This window comes from Helicoverpa zea, chromosome 27 (genome assembly GCF_022581195.2).
Source record: "Helicoverpa zea isolate HzStark_Cry1AcR chromosome 27, ilHelZeax1.1, whole genome shotgun sequence".
Taxonomy (NCBI): domain Eukaryota; kingdom Metazoa; phylum Arthropoda; class Insecta; order Lepidoptera; family Noctuidae; genus Helicoverpa; species Helicoverpa zea.
In genome coordinates, this window is record NC_061478.1 from 468,053 (window position 1) to 490,310 (window position 22,258).

General features: G+C 41.1%; 1 protein-coding gene across 1 annotated transcript; it reads right to left on the minus strand.

Moving 5' to 3' along the window:
* Positions 1-3,500: 3,500 nt before the first annotated feature.
* On the minus strand, positions 3,501-21,369 carry LOC124643199. The gene is made up of 11 exons (XM_047182080.1): positions 21,366-21,369; positions 20,143-20,321; positions 18,361-18,624; positions 16,274-16,364; positions 14,948-15,120; positions 9,192-9,368; positions 7,909-8,130; positions 7,121-7,297; positions 5,779-6,018; positions 4,334-4,568; positions 3,501-3,817 (listed from the first exon to the last, which is right to left on the minus strand). Exons 1-11 carry the CDS (start codon positions 21,367-21,369, stop codon positions 3,501-3,503), a joined length of 2,079 nt encoding a protein of 692 aa, XP_047038036.1.
* Positions 21,370-22,258: the final 889 nt, after the last annotated feature.

Consider the following 22,258-nt stretch of genomic DNA (forward strand, 5'->3'; position numbering starts at 1 on the left):
GAGGAGTCACTGTTGTAGGCCCTGTTGGTGGTGCCTTCGTTGTAGGCCCTGTTGGTGGTGCCTTCGTTGTAGGCCCTGTTGGTGGTCCCATCGTTGTAGGCCCTGTTGGTGGTGCCTTCGTTGTAGGCCCTGTTGGTGGTGCCTGCGTTGTAGGCCCTGTTGGTGGTGCCTTCGTTGTAGGCCCTGTTGGTGGTGCCTTCGTTGTAGGCTCTGTTGGTGGTGCCTTCGTTGTAGGCCCTGTTGGTGGTGCCTTCGTTGTAGGCCCTGTTGGTGGTGCCTTCGTTGTAGGGCCTGTTGGTGGGGCCTTAGATGACGGTGTTGGAGAAGTCACTGTTGTTGGGCCTGTTATAAATATAAAAAACCAGAATCAAAATAAAAAAAAGGGTAGCAATAAAACGAGTGACTGTAAATTACAATTTTAAGTGTCAAAGTTAATTAATTAGGGTTATATAATTACTAAGTGAGCGACTGATTTAAAGTGACGAAAAATCAACAGAATAATACAAAATGAGCGACAGACGTAAACCTCATTGTCAAGTTTTAATCTACGCACGCCTACAATTTTCGAAAGTTGCCCTCGATTTCTCAGGGTTTCCATCATCAGATCCTGAGCTAGTGATTATGGGACTACCTGGAAGGTATACCCTATCAAACAAAAAAATTTACAATGTAGTCCAGGCGTCTTCGAGTAATCGGTGAACATAAAAAAAAGATCCCGACGAATTGAGAAACTCCACCTTTTTGTTATACCCACCATCTTGAAAAAGTGTCATTCTTTGTTTACCTGTTGGTTCATGGCTGCATGAATAAGGTATAGTATTATTCCTAACAATATCCGTAGATACATTACATAGACTTACCTGAGTCAGTTGTCGTTGTAGGGCCTGTTGGTGGTGCCTTCGTTGTAGGCCCTGTTGGTGGTGCCTTCGTTGTAGGGCCTGTTGCTGGGGCCTTAGATGATGGTGTTACTGTTGTTGGGCCAGTCGTTGTTGGAGTAGTTACTGTTGAAGGCCCTGTTGATGGTGCCTTCGTTGTAGGGCCTGTTGGTGGTGCCTTCGTTGTGGGCCCTGTTGGTGGGGCGATCGTTGTAGGCCCTGTTGGTGGGGCCTTAGATGATGGTGTCACTGTTGTTGGGCCAGTCGTTGTTGGAGCAGTCACTGTGGTTGGGCCTGTCGGTGGTGCCTTCGTTGTTGGGCCTGTTGGTGGGGCCTTAGATGACGGTGTCGGAGAAGTCACTGTTGTTGAGCCTGTTTAAAAATAAAAAATCAAAAAACATTTATTGAAATTAGGCTGCAAAACAGCACTTTTCGAACGTCAGGAATTTACAAAAGACAGCCCCCAAAACGGCCACCCTTCATCACTTCCTATGTGTTTGTGCTGGAAAGAAGAAGTGGCGCACAAACTCCCCAGCAACACATGTCTGTCTGTAGGTTAGAAGCACCTTTCCACAATTTATTAAAGGACATGATTCATTTTGTACCCAAAATTGAAGTGCCAGAGTAAAAAAATAGTAGATTCTCGTAGAGAATAAAAAATCCTATAATGTTTGAACATCACTACGGCCCCAAACTGGAGGAGTCAGGCGCTGCTTCTGCAACTCCTGCCCAACCTGAGGGGCCCAAACTTTTTTTTTTTGTTAGGAAATCATCAAATGACCCCTCCCGCTGTGGGTTAGCAGCGTGAGGGAGTGTCAGACTCTTACTGACTAAAACCCATCATGTTCCTTCTTAAGCCCTTTACATACCAGGGCCGCGGTAACTCTTTAGAACAATCCCCGGCAGGCCTTGGCCCTGGTGGGCGCCGCTGGGGTTTTGCTGACGCCAGAGTAACAATATCGCAGATTCTCGACGAGAACAATATCCTGAAAATTTTTTACTAGTATAAGGAACGTCTTCGTTTAACCCCCAGAATGCTATTTGAGTTTAAAGTGTGAGTACCGTGAATACAAAATCTATACTGGAATGTTACGAGAAATAACGTCTACAGTATTTTTTTAATTGATCGTCTACGATTATCGCTACCCCTCCCCCTTCCCCCCCTGCTACACCGAGGAGACTTACTGGTTGAAACCCATCATGTTCCTTCTGAACATGAATCCGGGCTGCGTAACTCTTTCGAATAATCCCGAAGCTCCGTCAGGATTTCGCCCTGGTGGGCCCAAGGTGGTTGTCTCCAAGGAGATAGAGGGACGATGAGCCACCCAAAACTATAGGGCCGGGTGGGAATGGGATGCTATCGTCTCCTTCTGCGGATCATTTATTCTAGAGGCGGTGGAACAACTGAGAGCTCGCGCCTCTCATTCCAGCAGATGCGGTGAACTTGGAGACAACATGCCCATGTCAGCGGCGAGCGTTTTTCAATGCCCTCCTCAGAGAGTCAGCAAAAACACCAGTGGGTCCCACAAGGACCAAAACCTGCCGGGGCATGGGATTGTCCGAAAGAGTTACAGCTGGGTCTAGTTTGGGTCATGTTTGGGTACACGGGTTTAAATCAGTAAGAGCCTTCTCGGTGTAGCAGGGGGAGGGGGGGGGGGTAATCGTAGATGTTCGCTCAGTTAAAAAAATACTGTAGACGTTATTTCCAGTAACATTCACTTCGACTTCGATTTTTTTATTCACGGTACTCAAACTTTAAACTCAAATAGCATTCTGGGGGTTAAACGAAGACGTTCCTTATACTAGTAAAAAATCTTCAGGATATTATTCTCGTCGAGAATCTGCGATATTGTTACTCTGGCGTCAGCAAAATCCCAGCGGTGGTCAGTTGGCCACCAGGGCCAATTCCTGCCGGGGCTGCGTTATTGTTCGGAAGAGTTACCGCAGCCCTTGGATTTAAAGGGCTTAAGAAGGAACATGATGGGCTTTAATCAGTAAGAGTCTGATACTCCCTCACGCTGCTAACCTACAGCGGGAGGGGTTCAATTGATTTCCCATCAAAGAAAAAAAAGGAAAGCGTTTTTGCCCCTCAGGTTGGGCAGGAGTTACTTGAAGGCAGCGCCTGCCTCCTCCAGTTTGGGGCCGTAATGTTCAAACATTGTGGGATTTTTTTGTATTTTCAAAGTCCAATAGCAGCCTGGGGGTTAATTGTAGACGATTTTTGTAATAGTAAAAAATCTTCAGGGCATTATTCTCAACGAGAATCTACAATTTTTTTTCTCTGGCCGGCACTTTCATTTTTGGGTACAAAATGTTCGAGACTTGAATGAAATACTATGTACCTGTTTTGTCTAATAGTTCATTAAAGTAAATAATTAAGAATTACTCTTTTTTTTATTTCTAAAATCAACATCTACCAGCTGACAGTGGTAAAACCTAGCATATACTGAACTCGAATGGTAAAAGCTCGAAAAAATCGTCGTATTTTTAGAAATACTCACATTTACCAACCCATGTCGGTAAATCCTAAGACTTAAATACTCAAATCTTAAGATAACCGTTGTTCGAGGTTTTACAGTAACAGATACATTAGACGTACCTGTGTCAGTTGTTGTACGTGGGGCCTTAGATGACGGTGTTGCTGTTGTTGGGCCACTTGGTGTTGGAGTAGTCACTGTTGTTGGACCTGTTGGTGGTGCCTTCGTTGTAGGCCCTGTTGGTGGCGCCTTCGTTGTTGGGCCTGTTGGTGGTGCCTTCGTTGTAGGCCCTGTTGGAACACTTGTTGTTGTAGGCCCTGTTGGTGGTGCCTTTGTTGTAGGCCCTGTTGGAACACTTGTTGTTGTAGGCCCTGTTGGTGGTGCCTTTGTTGTAGGCCCTGTTGGAACACTTGTTGTTGTAGGCCCTGTTGGTGGGGCTTTCGTTGTTGGGCCTGTTGGTGGTGCCTTCGTTGTAGGCCCTGTTGGTGGTGCTTTCGTTGTAGGCCCTGTTGGTGGTGCCTTCGTTGTAGGCCCTGTTGGTGGTGCCTTCGTTGTAGGCCCTGTTGGTGGTGCCTTCGTTGTAGGCCCTGTTGGTGGTGCCTTCGTTGTAGGCCCTGTTGGTGGTGCCTTCGTTGTAGGCCCTGTTGGTGGTGCCTTCGTTGTAGGCCCTGTTGGTGGTGCCTTCGTTGTAGGCCCTGTTGGTGGTGCCTTCGTTGTAGGCCCTGTTGGTGGTGCCTTCGTTGTAGGCCCTGTTGGTGGTGCCTTCGTTGTAGGCCCTGTTGGTGGGGCCTTCGTTGTAGGCCCTGTTGGAACACTTGTTGTTGTAGGCCCTGTTGGTGGTGCCTTCGTTGTAGGCACTGTTGGTGGTGCCTTCGTTGTAGGGCCTGTTGGTGGGCCTGTTGGTGGTGCCTTCGTTGTGGGCCCTGTTGGTGGGGCGATCGTTGTAGGCCCTGTTGGTGGGGCCTTAGATGATGGTGTCACTGTTGTTGGGCCTGTTGTTGTTGGGGGAGTCACTGTTGTTGAACTTGTTGTTGTTGGAGAAGTCACTGTTGTTGAACTTGTTGTTGTTGGAGCAGTCACTGTTGTTGAACTTGTTGTTGTTGGAGGAGTCACTGTTGTTGAACTTGTTGTTGTTGGAGTCACTGTTGTAGAACTTGTTATTGTTGGAGTCACTGTTGTTGAACTTGTTGTTGTTGGAGGAGTCACTGTTGTTGAACTTGTTGTTGGCAAGTCTGTAGTAGTTGTCTTACTACATCCAGCTTGTTCGGCAGGCTCACAAACCTATGAAAACAAAGTGACAATATTGTTTTAATGAACAGAAAGATATCTCATTTTTTATATGTACAAGAAAAGGTACACAGAAAATTGTGACTATCACTACATACTATAAAACAAAGTCGCTTTATCTGTCCCTATGTCCCTTTGTAAGCTTAAATCTTCAAAACTACGCAACCGATTCACATGCGGTTTTTTTAATAGATAGAGTGATTAAAGAGGAAGGCTTATATGTATAAAAACATACAATAAATAGTAGGGAAATACTGTTATCCCGTGCGAAGCCGGGGCGGGTCGCTAGTTTGAAATAAAAAGGGATTTCAAAACGACATTCCGTTTCTACTGTTGACATGCACCAGTTTGTTTTTGCTTGAAAACGTGACAGATAGCACAGAATTACTTTCAAAACTAAAGTAAAGGAATGTAAGATTTAGGTACCCGTTTATGTACTTCCTAAGTATATCGCGGACACCAATGACTGCGTTTCGGATGGCATGTTAAACTGTAGGTCCCGGCTGTCATTGAACATCCTTGACAGTCGTTACGGGTAGTCAGAAGCCAGTAAGTCCGACACCAGTCTAACCAGTCTGTTATTGGGTTGCCCGGGTAACTGGGTTGAGGAGGTCAATTAGGCAGTCGCTCCTTGTAAAGCACTGGTACTCAGCTGCATACGGTTAGACTGGAAGCCGACCCCAACATAGTTGGGAAAAGGCTCGGGAGATGATGAATTTGCAGCAAAGATTAAATGTATTACTTACATGGTGTATAGGATTGAATTCCATATTATTTGCGCATATTTCTCTTGACATTTTTCCATACAAACAAAGTATAAAGTGCCTACAGTCTGTTTCATCTTTTATTAACCGGATTTCGTAACTGTTGCAAACAATCGGTGTTGTTGTTGGAGAAACTGATGTTGTTGTTGGAGAAACTGTTGTAGTTGTTGGAGAAACTGTTGTTGTTGTTGGGGAAGGTGTCGTAACTGTTGTTGCAGGTGTTTTTGTGCTGACGTGGCAATTGACTTGTTCTTGTGGTCGACATTCCTAAAAAACATTTTAAAAATCCTATTGAGTAGTTAGTAAGTTAGTAGACTGGAAGCCGACCCCAACATAGTTGGGACAAGGCTCGGAGGATGATGATGACAAACTTACCATTGATACCGGATCAAATAAACTAGTTTCGCTACATTTTTCAATAGTTAATACTCCGTATAAACACATTAAGTAAAGTTGACAGTTCTCCGGGTGTGGATGCATCCATACACTTGTGTTTGTGCATGTAGAGTCCGGATCAACAGTTGTTGTTGCGACTGTTGTTGATACAACTGTTGTCCTAGTAACCGGGGGTTTTGTTGTTGGAGAACATCCTGCAATTTCTTTTGGCAGACATTCCTGAAATTATTTTGGAATTTTAGTTTTTTGAATAATTATACAAGGGATAAATTAAGTGATAAATAGATTAGGTATAATCGTCGATTCCTATTTGTTCACAAAAAATAACCATTAGAATAAATATTACATTAATGAGGTGAACAAACACTATAAACTAAAATTACATTTATAATTATTAACTACTAGCTGTTTTACGCAACTTGAATTGTATAACTTTCTCAGAGTCAACCCAGAAACTATTGTAAATACTTCTTTTTTAGGTTATTATCGTATGTATGTATCAATACATACAAATTGTAACACCTACTATGTTTTAAAAAGAGTAACCATGGAGTTTCTTGCCCGTTCTTCTCCACAAGAAGCTACTTTTGGAATGGGCAACTAGAATCAAACTTATTTATAAATTTTGACGTTCATAAGTGCTAGTAAAGGCCTAAATGAAATAAATTATTTGACTTTGACTCGCGTTCCGAGGGAACTACTTCCCGCACGGGGATAAAAAGTAATTTACATATATTCATATATATGTATGTTTAAAGTTTAAACTATACTACTGTCAAATGCAAGTACCCATTACTTAGTATCAAAATCTTCCTTAGTTTTAGCGTGGAAGAGTAACAATCATACAAACACGCAGACATAGGTACACACCAGAAACCTGTCGCATTTATTATACACAACTATTTTTTAATTAGTGCAAATACTTTAAGGGCTAATTTAAAAAGTTCTTAGTATTATCTATGCAAAGTTTCAAAAACTAATATTCATAATCAGCAAAGTTATTAGCGATAAGTTATATCCAAAAATGTCACTCAATTCATGGAAACATTGTACAGGTAATTCCAAGTCATTCATAGTAGTATTCATTAATCATATTCTGTCGCTCTCGCATTCGCGTGCTCTCGCTCGAACTTGCCCCCTTGATTCAATTATGAATTTACCAAATAAGACAAATTTTCCTGGACAATTTTGGGATTTCGTTTTTTTTAGTTTTGATTACACAAATATGATCAGTAACGGGTACAGACAGAGCCCCATTTTTTTGTGTACTAATTAAAAAATAGTGGTGTATTAGTAGGAATAAAATAAACACGGTACTTACAAGCGCTGAGGGACTGAATTCATAATGATAGGGGCACGTTACGGTGACAATTTGACCTTGATTGCACAGGTAGAAATCTGCGCAAGAGTCTGGGCTTGGCAGTGCCCAGTTGTCATCGTAACCACATGCAGGATATGGTAATCCACTGCACCCAGCCTGCTCTTTGGGTATACATACCTGGAAATTCCAAAATGTGTTTAAAAGAAGAGTATTTGAGCGTCAAAAATATATAAGTAACTCCCCAAAAGGTCCGCCTAACACCACTTCATATGTGTTTTTGCTGGGAAGAAGAAGTGGTGCAACAAACTCCCTAGCAACACATGTCTGTCTATTAGGTTTGAAGAACCTTGAAAGAGTTTTACTAGGAGCAACTGCCTATCTGATCTCCTCAACTCAGTTACCCGGGCAACCCGATACCCCTTCACAACTGGTGTCTCATTCAATGGCTTCTGACTACCTTCTTACAGCCTTTTTTTATCGTCCTGCTGGGCTGCGGCCTCCTCTCACACGGAGAAGGATTGAGCATCAATCACCACGCTTGCTCAATGCGGATTGGTGATTTCAGACTTTATAGTCCAGGTTTCCTCAAGATGTTTTCCTTCCCCTTTTTATCAGCCATAGGAGTCCAAGATATACTTAGAAAGTACATACAAACTTAGAAAAGTTGCATTGGTACTTGCCTGACCTGGAATCGAACCCACACCCTCATACTCGAGAGGTTGGTTCTTTACCCACTAGGCCACCACGACTATCACCAAATATTAAATATGTCAATAAAATATACTCACCATCTGTATAGGACTAAATTCGTACCCACAACAGCATTCATACTTCTCAATTTTTCCCTGACTGCAGATCAAGTACTTCGAACAGTCGCTGGGGTCACCTTGGACCCAGTAATCGTAGATGCCGCAAGAGGGTATCGTAGAAGGCGTCCAAGTTCTTGGTATATCCGGGTGTCGGGTCGTGGGGGTAATACTACAACCAGCTTGGTCTTTTGGTAAGCATTCCTGTGAAATAAATCTATACTTATAATAAATCTGTAGAGAGGTCAATTCTGTACATTAAATATATTTCCAAAATATCTATAAGGGGGTGATTAGTGATCGATACTGTTGCCAAAAATGCAATCAGTAAAATTTTTGTCTGTCTTTCTGTCTGTCTGTTTGTCTGTCTGTATGTTCGTTATGGAAACAAAAACTACTCGACGGATTTTAATGAAACTTGGCACAAACATTCTTCATACTCTTGGGCAGGTTATAGGATACATTTAATCACGCTACGACCAATAGAAGCAGAGCAGTGATGGGAAATGTTGGAAAAACGGGAGAAGTCACTCCATTTTTTAAGCTTCCGTCGCGTGTGTAGCTTTATTTGTTAAAGCTAAGTAGTAATAGGCTAGGTACGCATAGATTTGGATAATTGGATAGGCTGGTGATCATTATTTCTTCCTCTCTTTGCACAAGTCCGAATCTAACGCGGACGAAGTCGCTGGCAGAAACTAGTTAATAATAATTTTGTCGTTGACACTTCTCGTGACGAAAACGCTGGCTATTACCTCGGACAAAGGATTAGCATGGCGATCCAACGAGGTAATGCTGTCAGCCTCTTGGGCACGCTCCCAGTCGACAGCGATGGGGCTAACATTTTTTATGCTTTTTAGTTTTAGTTATTTGTGTTTTTTAGGACAGATTTTTTTTTATAATGGCGTCCACGGCCGATTTCGGCCACGGGCGGCGGCTGTTCTCATTTAAGGAGATCAGCCAGCTGCGCAGGACACATTATAGTGCACGAGCATTTGCGCATTCCTTCACTCTCATAACCCGATGGGACGGCAATCCGACACGACCGGAAAGAGATCAGGTGCAGGACCGACATTTACATGCTCTCCGATGCACGGGTGAATCAATCACCAACTTCCAGACTACGGGCTGCTTTGTGAGAGTTTAAGAAAACCCACAAAGCGATTTCGGCTCGACCCGGGAATCGAACCCGAGACCTCGAACACAGCAGCAGCGCTTGCGACCACTAGACCAAAACGAGGCAGAGATATTATAAAGGTATTACTCACAAGTTCTGTAGGACTGAACTCGTTAAGGTACGGGCAGTTGACTTTAATAACTTGTCCCTTATTGCACCAGTAGAAGTTAGTGCAAGATGATGGGTTGGGCAGAGACCAAACATCATACTCTTGACATTCGGGAAAATACGAGGTTCTGCATCTAGCCTGCTCTTTGGGTAAACATACCTGTGAAATAAAAATATGGGTCAGTGGGTCGTCTTAGGTGCAATGTAACGTTAAGAAAGGTAAGTTTAAAGTAATGAATGGGTAAGGTAAGGTTAAGGTAAAATAAGGTAAGACTAAGGTAACGATGGTAAGGTAAGGTTAAGGTTGCAAATGGGTAATGTAAGTTTAAAGTAACGAGTGGGTATGGTTAAGGTAACGGACGGGTAAGGTAAGGTTAAAGTAGCAAATGAGTAAGATAAGTTTAAGGTAACGAAAGTGTAAAGTAAGAATAAGGTCCTGTAAGGTAAGGTCCGCCGGGGCTGTGGGATTGTTCGAGAGTTACCGTGGGCCTGGTACATAAAAAGCCTACGGCGGAACATAGTGGACGTTTAGTCAGTAAAAGTCTGAAACTCCCTCACCACTGCTAAACCACAGCGCGAGGCGTTATTTGATGATTTTTGCCATCATTAAAAAAAAGAAAAACAAAGGTAAGACTAAGGTAACGAAAGTGTAAGGTGAGACTAAGGTAACGATGGGTAGGTAAGGTAAAGTAGAGATAACAAATAGGTAAAGGTAAAGGACGGGTAAGTGTATATTACATATATCTTTATACTTACAAGTTGTTCAGGACTAAATTCGTAACCACAGCAGCAACTGACAGAATCGATTTGTCCACTAATACAGTAGTAATAACTCGAACAGTCCCTTGGGTCTGGTAGTAACCAAACGTCATCGGTACCACAATTGGGTAAATTAATGGGTTTCTTGGGTAAATTAACGAGGGATTTCATTCTGGACCCCATGACTGGACCTTTTGCAACGCATCCGGACTCCGAACTTGGTACGCATTCCTGGGAATAGTTGCTTTATTTATACAAGCCGTAAGGGGATAAAATATATCCTATGTTACTCGGGAAGATTGTAGCTTTCCATCAGTGAAAGATTTTTTCACATCGGTTCTGAGTCTCAAGAGTACAAACAAACAAAAAATAATTCCTCTTTGTACATAGTTATATATATCGGGTGTGTCGTTCATAATCACATTAACCCCTCTGCTCGACAAGATTTTGACATATGACTTTACCGTTGATTCGGCGGGATATTTTGAATCGCGACATGGAAGTCAAAAATTTGTACTAACTTTCAACACATGAATTCTAAGTCCGTAATGCCTGATCAGAAGTATTTTAACTATAACTTTAGAGCTCACTTATTTGACAACAACGTGCAAAGGTCAAATGGGGTCAGTTAATTCAGAAAAAGATAATAATTACGGTGTTTTTAAGTCTATCGAAAAGTTAGGCATTTCAAATTTGGTGAAAACTTACCAATAAGTAATCGCATCACTTTCTCAAACACAACACAAACGTCATATTTATAACATTTTCAATCCGTTGCAATACATTTCGTGCACTTATTTATGTTCAATAACTAAAAAATCAGCACATAAAATACACAATAAAAATGAACAATTTACAAGATCAGTCAAGTCACAGACAAGTAGAGTTTGGAATGGAGTATTTTTTTTTTTCAATCAGCGGTGTGCATTCGATACCTAAATCGGAAATCTATTATAAATAATCGAATACCAATTTTATATATACCTATTTTTTAATAGCAACTTATTTCAATTTTATTTATTAATTTTAAATTATAGGTTCAATTTGTTTTTGTTGTTAAGAAAAAAGATATTTAAGTTTTTAGCATTAAATTTTTATATGTATTATTTATTTTGGTGTTGCGTCATTCGTAATAATTTTTAACTTTAATTGAATTTTTATTACCTATTACGGAATTTTAATTTATTCTTATATTATTTCTCAACAATTCTAACATTTTTGTTTCGGCGGAGGGTATGCGGGTGTTCTGAAATATAATGCAATTTGTAACTACCAAAGGTATGTACTTATTTGATGATGAGAAACAATAATAATAATTGATTGATTTGCCCCGCAGGGCATCTGAGGCGGATGACGGGGAGTAGCGACCCCGCGGGGCTATATATCCGAGTGCTCCAGGGAGAGTATACTGTCCCCCATCTCCGGCTTGCCGGAGTGAAGCATGACGGGGGAGAGGTCTCCCGCCTCTTGGCTTGCCTTCACCGGCCGGTCAGAGTGGAGTCGCTAGAGTAGGGTTAGCAGCCCGCTCGGAGGGTAGGTGCCTCGTGGTAAGTGGCGAGTGGGCCGGTGATGCTGGACCCACAGGGAGCGCGTGATCTGCGTTTAAAGTCCGCCGAGGTATCCTCACCCTTCAGCCGCTCATGTACCTGTTGCCCTCTTGTTGCGATTTAGCGACTGATTCCCGGGGGCCCAGTAAGTGAGTTGCCGAGTCTCCACCTGCCATTTTTACGTGTATTTATTACATTGTTATCGGCAGGTGCCATAGTTCCCGTAGTTTCCCCATTCCTAGTCCACTAGCATCCCATCACAATAGCCCAAGTAGTTTTCATCCATAGTTAGCAATAGTTTAGCACAGAACCGGGCATTGTCCTTGGGTACATTTCTATAGTGTATACAGGGATAATCGTCGGTTTTGTGTCACCATTTCATTAAAGTTGTCTCAAAAGGGCTTCAGCGTGTTGGCTTCGGCCCCACGTTCGCCTTCCAAAAATCCGGGACTCTGTAGTCCCGTGGTCGGTTAGAGACATAATAATTGATTGATTTTAAAGTCACCAAATATTTTTAACCGAATCCCAAAAAGGAGGTGGTTCTCAATTTGGATGTTTGTTTTTGGTCGAAAGGGTATATTCCCCATATTTGTTATTAGGTCCAGGATCTGATGATGGAAACCTTGAGAAATCGAGGGCAGCTCTCGAAAATTGTAAGCATAGATAAGGTTATAACTTGACACTCAGATGTATATCTGATAACACTATGAGACAGTAAAGGTTTGGAGCTGACCTGATGATGGAGACCAGAGAAGGTCAAGGGAACTCGACAACCGTACTTCTCTCGTCTCCATCTCCTTCACTGTTGCAGAGGCCTCGTAAATACGAATAATATAAGCACAAACACGAGAAAGTTTAAATATTCAGTTGTCGAGTTCCCTCGACCTTCACTGGTCTCCATCATCAGGTCAGCTCAAAGCCTTCACTGTTGATGCCTGTAGCACACCTCCGCTGCGAAACCCAAAGGGCGAAACCGCCATAGTTTCGCTGTGAGTTGTGAGTTGTTGGGCGGCGAAACAATAGCGAAATTCCCTGCTCTAACGTACAAAACTGACTATGACGTTGTCTCTTTCTAACATGATTTCGCTCATTTGCTTAGGCGCCGTCTACATCTCCGCTCGTTGTCCGCCAGTTGTCCGCCAGGGCGGAGATGTAGACGGCGCCTAAGCAAATGAGCGAAATCATGTTAGAAAGAGACAACGTCATAGTCAGTTTTGTACGTTAGAGCAGGGAATTTCGCTATTGTTTCGCCGCCCAACAACTCACAACTCACAGCGAAACTATGGCGGTTTCGCCCTTTGGGTTTCGCAGCGGAGGTGTGCTACAGGCATTAATAGTGCTACCAGGCAAACACCTGAGTGATAAGATTTCAACCTATGTATTTCTGCAACTTTCGAAAGTCGCCCTCGATTTCTCAAGGTTCCATCATCAGATCCTGACCTAATGATAATGGGACCACCTCGGAAGTACACGCTATCAAACAAAAAAAGAATCATCAAAATCGATAAATAAATGGCTGAGTAATCGCGTAACAAACATACAAAAAAAAACGGTCGAATTGAGAACCTCCGCTTTTTGGGAAGTCGGTTAAAAATAAGTCGGCGGCGGCCATCTTTCCATCTTGGACCAGCTTTCGATGAACAGCGAACTATTTGCCCCTTCAAACAATAAAATCGTCATAAAATTTTGCGATAACTACACCTAACTACGGCTCTCGTCAAATAGCTTTGCCGCTCAGTTAAAAAGTTGGAAGTAACGAATCGCCATTAAGTTTGGCAGATCTACAGGAATCCTGCACATAAAACACCCGAAGAATAAGTCTTCATTTGCCGTCTTCAGAAACCCTAAAAACCGAAGATTTTTTTTATTCCGGCTACAACGTATTTTCTACCACTGATTTTCTAGCATTTTTTTCAAAATAAATTAAGTAATTTTACTTTTCCTAATTTATTTTCAGATTATGGTAAGTATACAAAAGTACAATTTAGTAATATTATAATATCAAATAATATAAAATTATTAAATCGATTCTTTATTTTAACGAATCGGATCATTCGATGCAAAACTTCTATCACCGTCGCACTCTTGTCTATGCGTCTTCAAATTTAAAAAAACAACTAATGTAAACAAACATGGCGAGTTCGATCAGAATTCCCGGTAATTAAGATTGGATTTTAAAAAGGTATATTTCTAACGGGATGCTAAATATGAAAGGTTTGAATGCGTAATAATAATTTAAATTTATTTAGTTATTTTATTTAGTACTCACAAATGTGGTTTGATTGGAAAGAAAATAAATATGAGCGTAAATAATTAGGAAAGTGTATGACTGATTCACAGACCCCAATTGGGGTCTAAACCGAGCTTACGGTGACATTGATGTTCAGACCCCGATTGGGGTCCGCTACGGATTTGACGGTTAAATGAAATGCGTTAATATACTGGTTAATATATGTCCATTAACAAAAAGAAAAAAGAAAAAAACTTAAAAATAAAAAAATGAATTTTTCAAACAAAGTAAATAGAATAAAAATGTGCGAAAATTAGAACACCATATAAAAGTCAGTCATTACAAACCACTGTAATTCTCCCTTGAAAACTGACAGCTGTCAACTGATCAAAACATTCGATACTCCTAACTTTATCTCTGCTTTGCACATGATGTTGTAAATTATAAAAACGAAAAATTACTCCTGTGGCTAAACCACTGAATGGATTAGGTTATTTTTTTTATAATTCGCCATAGAATATCATAAAGTATATGTGATAGAATTTAATGTGATTGTGAACGACACACCCGATGTATAGATTAGTATAGATACATAGATTATAATTGATGATGATATCCTCTAGCCGTTTCTCGGCTACGGCTGTTCTCATGAAGGAGATCAGCCAACTGCGCAGGACATGTTATAGTGCACGCACATTTGCTTGGACACAGGAGCACTCCCTATTCCTTCAATCTTATAGCGCGATGGGACGGCAATCCGACACGACCGGAGAGAGATCAGGGGCGCGATTCTCCTAATTTTACTTAAGCGACATACGATTCACGTTCGACTCGATTCGAATGAGATCCAATCCCGACTCGATTACGATTGAAGCGTATGTGGCATTCCGCTATTTCTTCTTTAAAATAATCGTTTTTTCCTATTCTGTCATTCAATAATGTATCATTTTGTCTGCAAATGATTTACGATTGCAAAATGATTGTACAGCAAACTACCGTATAGACCAAAATCACTAAAATGGCAGACCAATCGCAAACCAATCGAATGTCGTTGGAATACGATTGGACTTTTATTAGTAGCAGAATGCCCGATATGGTTAAAACTGCTATTGCGATCATATTGCGATTCGATTTCTATTCAATTTTGACATTATTAACTTTCAGGCCCTAGATTATAATTAACAGTATCTTCAATATACTTACAAGTTTCGTAGGACTGAACTCATTATAGCCATCACAGTGCACAGTTATAACTTGACCGTTTAGACACTTGTAGTACTGAGTACATGACGCCGGGTCTGGTCGTTCCCAATCGTCGGAGTAACCGCATGGGGGCAGTAGTTCTTCTGTCGTAGTCTTAGTTTTTGTTGTAGTTGCTGTAGACAAAATAATTTAATACTACTTTCATGTCGATGACATGATATATAGTGTATCTAGACTTTGTCAGCTCAATATGCCAATATGACAAAAACAATTAATACTACTAAGAGCCGATTTTCCAATAAAAGATAAGATAAAAAAGGTAAAAGCCATTTAATCAAAGAAAGTTGGAAATTAGCAAATTATACAAAAGACAGCCCATTTTCTGTGTTTTTACTGGTAAGAAGAAGCGATGGAACAAACTCCCCAGCAAATTTTATAGTTTATTTCTATCCGATAAATAAATATGGCGGTTTGACATATTTTCTATACAAAAGCTGTCAAAACGTCAAACTTATTGTTCAGATAACCTCGATGGCGCAATGGTCACCATGCCGGACTGCCGAACCTGAGGTCCCGGGTTCGATTCTCGGTTCGGTCGACATTTGTGTGATGAGCATGCTTGTTGGCCGTGGTCTGGGTGTTACAATATGTATTTATAAATATGTATATATGTAGCTATATGTAGTTTATCAGTTGTGTTAGCACCCATAACACAAGTTAATTAATAACTTACCGTGGGGCTAACCGACCGTGTGTAAAAAATGTTCCAGCATTATTTATTTTATTTATATTATTTATTATTTATTTATAAGATAAAAGTTCTGGCGATAGAAAAAGACGGCCCTAATAAAACTATTGTCAATACGAAAGTTTTTAGATATTACAGTGCCTATGCATTATCACAGCTTAAATAGGTATATTATCTTGGAAACAGGCGAGAAGCTCGTCAATGCACAGCGTGTGTGAGTGACATATTTACGACCTTAAGCTGCGTCTACGCTAGGAGAGCCGAGCACGAGCGGAGCACGAGCCGAACCCAATTCGTCTAGTGTGGACCAACTTACAAGCCTCTAACGAGCGCTCTGCGAGCATTTCGGCTGCGTTCCGCCTGTTGTCGGTTTTTGACGAACACAAAGGGATTTGCTAACAGTGATCGTTGTAGGTTCGTTGTACGTCCACACTTGAAGTCGCGAACGACAAGCCGAGAGCGGCTCCGCTGGTGCTTCGCTCGTGCTCGGTTCGTCGTTCCTTTAGTAAGTAGGTAACTTCACAACTGTACATGTTTATTCTGTGGCATTAGTAGTTTCTGTAAATGTTGTTACTTACGTGATTTTTTAAGAGTTGTTGTTGTAGTTGTACTTGTGCTCGTTGTTGTTGTACTGGTAATACAATTGTAGTGTGTTGGGGGTACGCAAAACTGAAAAAGAGTTGGGTGAAATAACATTCTTGAAAAAATAAAACCGCTTGCAATATAATAATATACGTAAAACTTGATGATAAAAAAATATTCGAATGAATAACTTAAAAAAATATGTTTTCCTAGCATCGAATAAAAAAAATATAATATCTACTATTGTATTAACCTAATATGCAATTAAACTACGTAATGCCTACTTTTGCTGTGCCCTAACAGGGTCCATAATATGTACCTAGCTTTAAGCCTTTAGCTTTTATGAATATGAATATGAAAAATACTATGCTGAGCAGAATCGGTTGAGCCAAACGTGAGATAATCGCTCACAAAGATATGTTGACATTAGTTACATATGTAGGTAGTCATGGGCGTAGCCACACTGGGGCAAGCTGGGGCACTTGCCCCACCCTGGGCCCTGGTGTCTGATTAAACAATGTTTTTTTTACTAACTCTAACTAACAACATCAACAATCATATATTATGTACTATCCTTAAGTTATTACACAAAAAAAATTGTCGACTTTGAAAAGAGCGCGATCAAAACAAAAATCGAGGTCCCGAACGCGGTGCGCGCGTTATTTGAAAGCGAGCCGTATTCCCTAAAAGAATAGGTGCTATGTGGCGTAGCGAGCCGAGCCGTCCATCTAATCCAAAAAATAATGCATTGAAGGAGATGGAAAGAACTGGTAGATGTGATCAAAATTTCGGAAATGCAATTTTATCCTAGTGTAAAAACCGCGCTCGCTATTTTGCTTGCCCAGCCATGTACGACCTGTACAATAGAACGATCGTTTAGCACAGTGGTTCTTAACCGGTGGTCCGCGGACCACTGGTGGTCCCTGGAGGCATTCCAAGTGGTCCGCGAAGCTTAGCTGCGCGACGTTGCTATACGTTATCTAACTTTATTTTTATCGACTTATCTATGCTAGCGAGGAGGTTTTCGCATGGACGTATACGTATTCATGAAAATGTATATTTGGGCGACATTTTACGTAGTTTTTGGTTTTGAGTCTTAAAAAATAATTAAAATTTCGCGCTCGCTTCGCTCGCATATTCAAAAACTATATACTTGTATTTGTCAAGAAACAAAAAGTTAAGTACGTCTGGGCAAAATTTTACGTAATATTTGGTTCTCTCTCTCTTCTTAGTCGTTTCCCTCACTGCTGAGGATCGTGACTCCTTCTGATCTTGTCCACTAGATGTCGCCATTTATTGCGTGTTGTTTAGGAGACCGAGAGGCCGAAGTCCCATACGGTGGTCTGACCAAGTAACTAAAGAGCTGGAGATGCCTATGAATGTTGCAATGCATCAAGCAACAGAACGCAACAAATATTTGGTTCAAGTCCGATAAAAATTTCACGCTCGCTTCGCTCGCGTATTCAGAAACTATATACCCTTATTTTAGCATTTGTCAACAAACAAAAAGTTAAGTAGGTACGTTTGGGCAAAATTTTACGTAATATTTGGTTTAAGTCCGATAAAAATTACGCGCTCGCTTCGCTCGCGTATTCAGAAACTATGTACCCTTATTTTTGCATTTGTCAACAAACAAAAAGTTAAGTACGTTTGGGCTAAGTTTTACGTAATATTTGGTTTAAGTCCGATAAAAATTTCGCGCTCGCTTCGCTCGCGTATTCAGAAACTATATGCCTTTACTTTGGCTTTTGTCATAAACTTCTCAAATTAAGAGATTAACGGCTCAAGATACAAAAAATCGGAGAGCTCCCGCCCTCCCCCGGGGATAGGTTGACTGCTGCCCCACCCTGAGCCCAAAGCTGGCTACGCCCATGTAGGTAGTTACCTACATACAGATCAAACCTCTTGCATTTTTGGGATTCTGCGATAAATACTTGACTTTCAAAGAGTTTGTTGGTTTATTTGTAGGTAATTGAAAAACATTCACTGGGCCATTGCTTGAAGTTTATAAGCTAGTAAAAATTAGACTCTCTTAGAAACTCACTGCGAATCTAGGGCCAATATTGGTGAAGATACAACTTACCTTTTTCGAAGGATCAAACACAAAATCGTAAGGGCAATCCACTCGGCTGATTTCACCTATAACACACAGGTAGAAATGCCTACAGTCTTCCGGGTCGCCCTCAATCCATGTACTCTTTTCATGACATTCCGGTAACGCTAGTTTACGTCGACGGATGTCAATTTGTGATGTTTCTTCAGCAGCCCGCTTTTTGATGTTGTTAGGCGTAGGAGAATTTCCTAGGAGTTTGGGGTCACATTTTCCTATGTTTTTTGGTAGGCATTTCTGGAATTAAGGTTTGTTTAGTTGTTTTAGAATTTACGTGATTTTTTGAGTTCCGTACAAAAAGGGTAAAACGGGACCCTATTGTTTTCGCTCCTCTGTCTGTCACCAGGCTGTATCTCTTGAACCGTATTAGTTAGAGAGTTGAAATTTTCACAGATGGTGTATTTCTGTTGCCGCTATAACAACAAATACTGAAAACTAGAAAAAATAAATATTTTGAGGGGCTCCCATACAATAAACGTGATTGTTTTGCTAATTTTTGCTCGATAACGGCAACAGGTAAGTAGATGCGGTTTTCTAAATAATGATACGGAACCTTTCGTGTGCGAGTCCACCTCGCACTTAGCCGGTTTTTTTGTTTGATTTGGATGCTTTTCGCCAAAATAATGTTTCTTTGGTGATTTAGAGCAAACCAAAGAAATTGGCGTTTGTTAACACGTTATGTCAATGTTTTTCTTTGCAAGTAAAACGTGACTTTAATTTATTCGTTCGTGCAAATCAGATGAAACCATCCAAATCGATTCTCTCCCATTTTACCATGAAATGGTCACACAAACAAATTACGTAGTTTTACTTTTTCTTGTATTAAAAACTAGCCGTTTTCCCGCGGTTTCACCCGCGTCCCGTGGGAGCTGCTGCCCGCACCGGGATAAGAAAGAAAGAAAGAAAAACCATTTATTTAACACACAAATGACGCAGAAAACAAACACACACAAATACAAACAAATAAAACAATGGACAAAACAAACAGTGAAACAAAAAAGAAAAGCGCTGCAGCTGCGTCACTTATGCGTGAAAAGGGGCAGCGCTCAGCATAATGCTGTGTCTCGCACACGCAGGCACGAGACAACAGCGCTGGTTTTCAGCGCTGACCCACACATAAAATATAGCCTATGTTACTCGCAGATAATATAGCTTTCTAATGGTGAAAGAATATTTAAAATCGGTCCATTAGTTTTTGAGTTTATCCGTTACAACCAAACAAACAAACAAAGTTTTCCTCTTTATTATATTAGTATAGATAAAACTAGCTGATATTCATAGTTTTACTCGCGTTCCAAACTGAAACTAAGATTGCATCTACACGGTGCATGTAGCTGGAGCAAGTTAACATGCGCAAATGACAAGAGCACGCGGGTGGGTATTTTGCTTTGGTACATGCGCGAGTCGCGGGACCCGCACGGTTTTAAAATGCATGTAACCTGCGCATGTGCCTCAATATGCGCAAGCTACTTGCACCGTGTAGATGCACTCCAAGCTGTTGTTGGCCTCCAGGGCCAAGGCTGCCGGGGCTGCGGGATTGTTCGCGCGAGTTACCGCGGCCCTGGTACATAAAAGGCCTACGACGGAACACGATGGTTTTTGGTCAGTAAGAGTCTGACACTCCCTCACCGCTGCTAACCCACAGCGGGAGGGGTCATTTGATGATTTTTGACGTCTTAAAAAAAAAGCTGTAGTTGCAGTGAGCTTACAAATAACATTTTAACGAAGTTTTAAAGCATGAAAATAAAAACTTACATTTTCCACGACATCGAAGACCTGTCCTTGTGGGCACTGTCCCACAGTTGGTACACCTCGCTTGCAATATGTGTACTTGTCACAATCAGTTTCGTGTGGAAAGGCACTTTTTTGACGGTTCAAACATGGATTCCCGAAGACACACACTGAATATAACAGCAGGAATATTAGGTGGGAATCTGTGAATAAATAGATATATCTTAATAATTATAATGCTGAAGAGTTTGTTTGTTCGTTTGCTTACCTACTTTTTATCCAGAGTCGTGCAGAAGATCCCACTGGATCCTGGTAAACCGTTGGCAGAAGCTAGTAAAATATATGATGATAATGAAACCCTCCTACCTGATTATCGGCCATGGCGCCTGTTCTCATATAAGGAGATCAGCCAGCTGCGCATGACATATTATAGTGCAAAAGCATTTGCGCAGACACAGGTGCTCTCACTATTCCTTCACTCTCATAGCGTGATGGGTCGGCAATCCGACACCACCGGAAAGAGATCAGGCGCAGGACCGATATTTACGTGCTCTCCGATGCACGGGTGTATTTACCACCTACTTCCAGGCTCTGTGCTACTGTGAACCCCTAAAGCTACGTAACTACGAAGTTTCACTAAATTCTTTCTGTAGTTTTGCGTGAAAGAGGAACAAACTTCCTTATATACCTACTTACAAACTTTTGCTTTTATGTATAACATTAAGTAAGTCTGACACCAGTCTAACCGAGGGGTATTAGGTTGCCCGGGTAACTGGGTTGGGGAGGTCAGATAGGCAGTCGCTCCTTGTAAAGCACTGGTACTGAGCTACATTCGGTTAGACTGGAAGCCGACCACAACGTAGTTGGGAAAAAGGCTCGGAGGATGATGATGATGCTTTTATGTATAAAATTAGTATAGGAGGCATTTTAAGGATTGTCAAACAAAAAGGGATCATTATTTTCTAACGAGATCACAGCTAGGTAAGTATAGGAATCCTAACATTAAGTACTTTAGAAAATATCTTGCTACACAATTTATTTATTTTCATGAAAATCTACGATTACGTAATTCGTAAATAAATAAGTTAATCTTGATAAATATAACATTTCACGCTTTCAAACTCCAATTACTTTTTAAAACTAATTGCACGACCTCCATTTTAGAAAAATTTGGGCTTCATATATTTTTTTAAGCAAAGTTTTCGTCATTTAAACTCAAAAAAAATATAATTTACATAACTACTCACCCATTTCATATGTGCCAATCGGTTTGCTGGTCTCCTAACAATGCAGAAACAACAATAAACCTTTACAATCTTATTATAAATAATTACCGAAGAAAATCGATTAAAAACTAAATCGTAAGATTAATGATTTTAGCATACATATTATATATTTATTTTGTGACGTAATGTGCATCAATTGGGACGAAGAAAGAATTTGTTTTATTTTGAACTAAATCGCGACTTTCGTCAATTAGTTCGCGGGCTGTCATTTGAACATCTTTGGCAGTCGTTACGGGTAGTCAGAAGCCAGTAAGTCTAACAACCAGTCTTTTTTAGGTATTGGATTAGCCGGATAACTGGGTTGAGGAACTCAGATAGGGCAGTCGCCCCTTGTAAAGCACTGGTACTCAGCTGCATCCAGTTTGACTGGAAGCCGACCCCAACGTAGTAGGGAAAAGGCTAGGCAGACGATGGGTCTCGTGTGAATTTCTGAATCTGTTAGGTATCCCATATTTGGGAAGAGGTGTTCTAATATTTCGTCAGCATGAAGTAAAGCATTGATTATCACGCGCTTCATATTCATACTATGAGGTACTGTGACGCACACAAATGAATCTCGTGTTTCGGAGAGGCACGTAAACTTGGTGAGTCTCGGCTGTCATTTGAACATCTTTGGCAGTCGTTACGGGTAGAAAAGTCAGTAAGTCTGACAACCAGTCTTGACTAGGGGTATTGGGTTGCCCGGGTAACTGGGTTGAGGAGGTCAGATAGGCAGTCGCCCCTTGTAAAGCACTCAGCTGCATCCAGTTAGACTGGAAGTTGACCCCAATATACTTGGTAAAAAGCTAGGCAGATGATGACTTCTGAAAACGATTTTCTTTTGTTACAAAATTAACTTAGGGAACTTGACCAAC

Excerpts from the sequence above, each read along its gene's own strand:
- LOC124643199 (XM_047182080.1), bottom strand. Across the intron at positions 18,625-20,142 it reads TCTTCGATGTCGTGGAAAAT|AAATGCCTACCAAAAAACAT; the intron begins GTAAGTTTTTAT and ends CCTTAATTCCAG. Across the intron at positions 8,131-9,191 it reads AGTTCAGTCCTACAGAACTT|GAATGCTTACCAAAAGACCA; the intron begins GTGAGTAATACC and ends TTTATTTCACAG.